At 42.2% G+C, this 5,284-nt stretch overlaps 1 protein-coding gene across 1 annotated transcript; it reads left to right on the top strand.

The window, feature by feature from the left end:
- Positions 1-497: 497 nt before the first annotated feature.
- LOC147841408 (uncharacterized) lies at positions 498-4,837 on the top strand. Its single transcript, XM_087276366.1, has 2 exons — positions 498-2,164; positions 2,246-4,837. The coding sequence occupies exons 1-2, from the start codon at positions 1,717-1,719 to the stop codon at positions 4,612-4,614; spliced, it is 2,817 nt and encodes a 938-aa protein (XP_087132492.1). The 5' UTR covers positions 498-1,716; the 3' UTR covers positions 4,615-4,837.
- Positions 4,838-5,284: the final 447 nt, after the last annotated feature.

The following is a 5,284-nucleotide window of genomic DNA, read 5'->3' as shown; positions in this document are numbered from 1 at the left end:
GCGTTGGAGTGTTTACAGGTGCAATGAATAAAGCAAATCTCTTTCAAAAGAATTTGAATTGTTTTATCGATATGATAACGTTGTTGGGCAGCATTTTTAAAAGTATGTGTTGACTTTATTTATTTATTTTATAGATTTAACAAAAAAAAAAAGCTGCACATTTATTCTATAGCACATGAGAGATTTTTTACTGCATTGTTATTCGTGACAAAAAAAGCTCTTCACCTACACTTACATTGATAACAGAACTCAAAGGTGAGATATAGAATGTGAAATGTTTTTCATCCATCAGAAAAAAGAGTTTAAATCTAAACAAAGGCTTCTTCTTTTAATATTGTGAGGTGAGATTTGATCTTCAGTCATATAGTTTTCTATACACTCTATTGTTGCTTTAAACTTTAAAGTATGATTTTGTCAAATAAAAAAGCTTTAAAGTTGAAATAGGGTAATACTATTGATTTTCTGAAATGATTATGTTTCTAGGAATGTGAATTTGTAAGAACAGTAGAGAATAGCTATTGAAATCTCCTCCATTCATTGCTAGAGAGAAAAAAAAATGTTTCACAATAGATACTAAACAAATCACTTTCCATCTCACATTGAATTAAAGCAACAAATACTTGAATGACGCACCGGAATGATTTGTTTCTGGCTTTGGCAGATAGTGAGTAATCATAAACAGCGATGAAAAGAAGAAAACTATCTGTTCTCATTCTTTTTAAAGTAATCAGAGTTCTGTCATTTGCTCGGAATAAGTTAGAGGATCTGTGCCGCTTCACGGTTTTCACTGATGGCAAAGAAAGAAAGAATCATTAAAGAAAGAAAGTTTCCTTAATCTTTTCAAAACCTTCATCTTTCAAACTTTGGTGTCCAAATGTGTCCTTTTAGTGTCTGTATGCTCACCGGTCACTTTATTAGATACACTTGTCCAACTGCATGTTAATGGAAATTTTTAATCAGCCAATCACATGGCAGCAACTCAATGCATTTAGGCATGTAGACATGGTCAGGTCAATCTGCTGTAAAGCGAGCATCATAATGAGGAAGGTGATTTAAGTGACTTTGAATGTAACATGGTTGTTGGTGCCAGATGGGCTGGTCTGAGTATTTTCTACTGCAACATTCAGAAGTTAGGGTAAGGATTTGGCATCAACAACATGGCATCAACAACATGAACGCCAGGTAACCACTATATAGTGAGCACGGTAGCATTAGTCGGCAGGAGAAGCACTTTAGCAGCATCTAGAACAGCAGCCTGTAAGTACATTTAAGATTTGTTTCAGTTGTTGTGTATGGTTTGAGGACTTGTTTCCAGCTGTTTGTGTAAAGTTGTAGGACATTTAAACTTGCTTTCAGTTGTGTATAATACTAGAAGTTGTTTAGCCACTGTTTCCTTGGTTACTATAAGAGCTTGTGTAGCGAACGCAGACGCGGTTCGCGTCGTCCGCCTCAGTTTCGGCCCTTGTTTTGACTCTCGAGGCGTGTCCAGCTGAATTCAATCAGCTAGTGCTTTGGGGTTATATAAACAACTAGTTCACCGCGGCAGCGGTCGCGGCAGCCTCGTGTGAAGACCGCCTCGTGTGAAGACCGACGAGGGTAAAGACCATCGACTCTACCTGCGCGACTCCACCGAGCAAAGACACCGACAAAGCACTTGAGTACTTTACTGTATTGTTTTACTTCACACTTATTTTTTGTTGTCAGTGCACTTTTATTATGTGTTTTCTAATTCCTGTTGTTACTAACACTCGCAAAACACGGGAGGTGCGCTGCAGGCGTAATCCTCACAACCTTCGTTCAATACATGTATCTACTATTTCACAACTCTCTCTCTCCGTGGGCCTCTGGAATTGTCAATCAGCTGTTAACAAGGCTGATTTTATTACCTCCATAGCTACATATTCTGACTATAATCTCATGGCTCTAACTGAGACCTGGTTGAGGCCGGAGGACACTGCTACACATGCTACTCTTTCTGCTAATTTCTCTTTTTCCCACACTCCTCGTCAGACAGGGAGAGGGGGTGGGACTGGACTACTAATTTCCAAAGAATGGAAATTTACTCTGATACCGTCCCTGCCAACAATCAGCTCCTTTGAATTCCATGCAGTCACCATTATCCACCCCTTCTACATAAATGTGGTTGTCATCTACCGCCCACCAGGTAAATTAGGTCACTTCCTAGATGAACTGGATGTTCTTCTCTCATCTTTTTCTAATTTTGCCACTCCCTTATTGGTGCTAGGTGACTTCAACATTTACGTTGACAAACCGCAAGCTGCAGACTTTCAGACTCTGCTTGCCTCTTTTGACCTAAAAAGAGCACCTACTTCTGCTACCCACAAATCAGGTAATCAGCTAGACCTTATTTACACACGACACTGCTTCACTGATCAAACAATAGTAACTCCACTACAAATATCTGATCATTTCCTTCTGTCTCTCAACATCCACATTACTCCTGAGCCGCCACACACTCCAACACTGGTTACCTTTCGCAGAAACCTACGATCTCTCTCACCCAATAGACTATCCACCATTGTTTCAGACTCTCTTCCTCCATCTCGCAAACTCACTGCACTTGATTCGAACAGTGCCACTAATACACTCTGCTCCACACTAGCATCATGTCTAGACCGATTATGTCCTCTTGCATCCAGGCCAGCCCGTGCCAGTCCTCCTGCACCCTGGCTCTCGGATGCTCTCCGTGAGCATCGCTCAAAACTTCGGGCTGCAGAGAGAATTTGGCGGAAAACTAAAAATCCTGCACATCTCTTAACATACCAAACTCTTCTGTCCTCTTTCTCAGCTGAGGTTACTTCTGCAAAGCAGACGTATTACCGTCTGAAAATCAACAATGCCACTAATCCTCGCCTACTTTTTAAAACATTTTCCTCCCTCCTCTATCCTCCTCCTCCACCCGCATCCTCCACACTTACTACTGATGACTTTGCTACATTCTTCTGCACCAAAACTGCAAAAATCAGTGCTCAATTTGCTGCACCTACAACAAACACGCAAGATACAACACCAACACCACACACACTCACCTCTTTTTCTCAGCTCTCTGAGTCTGAGGTGTCCAAACTTGTGCTATCTAGCCATGCAACCACCTGTCCACTCGATCCCATTCCCTCTCATCTCTTGCAAGCCATCTCTCCTGCAGTCATACCAACACTGACTCACATAATTAACACATCTCTTGACTCTGGTTTATTCCCCACTACATTTAAGCAGGCTAGGGTAACCCCACTGCTAAAGAAACCCAACCTGGACCATACGCTACTTGAAAACTACAGACCAGTATCCCTGCTTCCATTCATGGCCAAGATTCTGGAGAAAGTAGTGTTCAATCAAGTCCTGGACTTTCTTACTCAAAACAATCTCATGGACAACAAGCAATCCGGCTTTAAGAAAGGCCACTCAACTGAGACTGCCCTGCTCTCGGTCGTGGAGGATCTCAGACTGGCTAAAGCAGACTCTAAATCATCAGTCCTCATTTTGCTGGACTTGTCAGCTGCTTTTGACACTGTCAACCACCAGATCCTGCTATCTACGCTTGAGTCACTGGGCGTTGCGGGCACTGTTATACAATGGTTTAGATCTTACCTCTCTGACAGGTCATTCAGGGTGTCTTGGAGGGGAGAGGTGTCCAACCTACAGCATCTAAACACTGGGGTACCTCAAGGCTCTGTTCTTGGGCCACTTCTCTTCTCCATCTACACATCATCTCTAGGACCAGTCATCCAGAGACATGGATTCTCCTACCACTGCTATGCTGATGACACCCAGCTATACCTCTCTTTTCATCCTGATGATCCCTCGGTTCCAGCTCGTATCTCAGCCTGCCTGTTGGATATTTCACACTGGATGAAAGATCATCATCTTCAGCTGAACCTCGCAAAAACGGAAATGCTTGTAGTTTCTGCCAACCCGACTCTACACCATAACTTTTCAATCCAGATGGATGGGGCAACCATTACTGCATCCAAAATGGTGAAAAGCCTTGGAGTAACGATTGATGACCAACTAAACTTCTCTGACCACATTTCTAGAACTGCTCGATCGTGCAGATTTGCACTCTATAACATCAGAAAGATCCGACCCTTCTTATCTGAACATGCAGCTCAACTCCTTGTTCAAGCTCTTGTTCTCTCCAAACTGGATTACTGCAACTCTCTACTAGCTGGGCTTCCAGCTAACTCTATCAAGCCTCTTCAACTGCTCCAGAATGCAGCAGCACGAGTTGTCTTCAATGAACCTAAACGAGCACATGTCACTCCGCTGCTAGTCCGTTTGCACTGGCTGCCAGTTGCTGCTCGCATCAAATTCAAAACTCTGATGTTTGCCTACAAAGTGACTTCTGGCCTAGCACCTTCTTATCTGCACTCACTTCTGCAGATCTATGTGCCCTCCAGAAACTTGCGTTCTGTGAATGAACGTCGCCTCGTGGTTCCATCCCAAAGAGGGAAAAAATCACTTTCGCGAACGCTCACGCTCAATCTGCCCAGTTGGTGGAATGAACTCCCTAACTGCATCAGAACAGCAGAGTCACTCGCTATTTTCAAGAAACGACTAAAAACTCAACTATTTAGTCTCCACTTCACTTCCTAAGCTGCAATTGCCTCTTTGAATATCACACTAATTGTACAAAAAAAAAAAAAAAAAAAAAAAAAAAAAAAAAAAACTACTAACACTTCCCTTCTTAGACTTTACAGACCTGAAACTTGCCTTTAGTACTTATTCATTGTTGCTCTTAGTTGTGTAAATTGCTTCCTTGTCCTCATTTGTAAGTCGCTTTGGATAAAAGCGTCTGCTAAATGACTAAATGTAAATGTAAATGAAAGCATGGATCATTCCTGCCTTGTATCAACAGTTTAGGCAGGTGTTGATGGTGTAATGGTGTGGGGGATATTTTCTTGGGACACTTTAGGCCCATTTGCACAAACTGAGCATCGTGTCAACACCACAGCCTACCTGAGTATTGTTGCTGACCATATTTATCCCTTTATGACCACAGTGTGCCCATCTTCTGATGGCTACTCTCAGCAGGATATCGCACCATGTCGTAAAGCAGAAATCATCTCAAACTGGTTTTTTGAACATGACAATGAGTTCACTGTACTAAAATGGCCTCCACAGTCACCAGTGCTCAATCCAATAGAGCACCTATGGGATGTGGTGGAACGGGATATTCACATTATGGATGTGAAGCCGACAAATCTGCAGAAACTTTGTAATGCTATCATGTCAACATAGACCAAAATCTCTGAAGAATATTTTT

The sequence above is a fragment of the Danio rerio genome, chromosome 12 (assembly GCF_052040795.2).
Source record: "Danio rerio strain M-AB ecotype USA chromosome 12, GRCz13ab, whole genome shotgun sequence".
Taxonomy (NCBI): Eukaryota; Metazoa; Chordata; class Actinopteri; order Cypriniformes; family Danionidae; genus Danio; species Danio rerio.
Note: the sequence above shows the minus strand (reverse complement) of the source record. Positions and strands in the feature narration are given on the sequence as shown.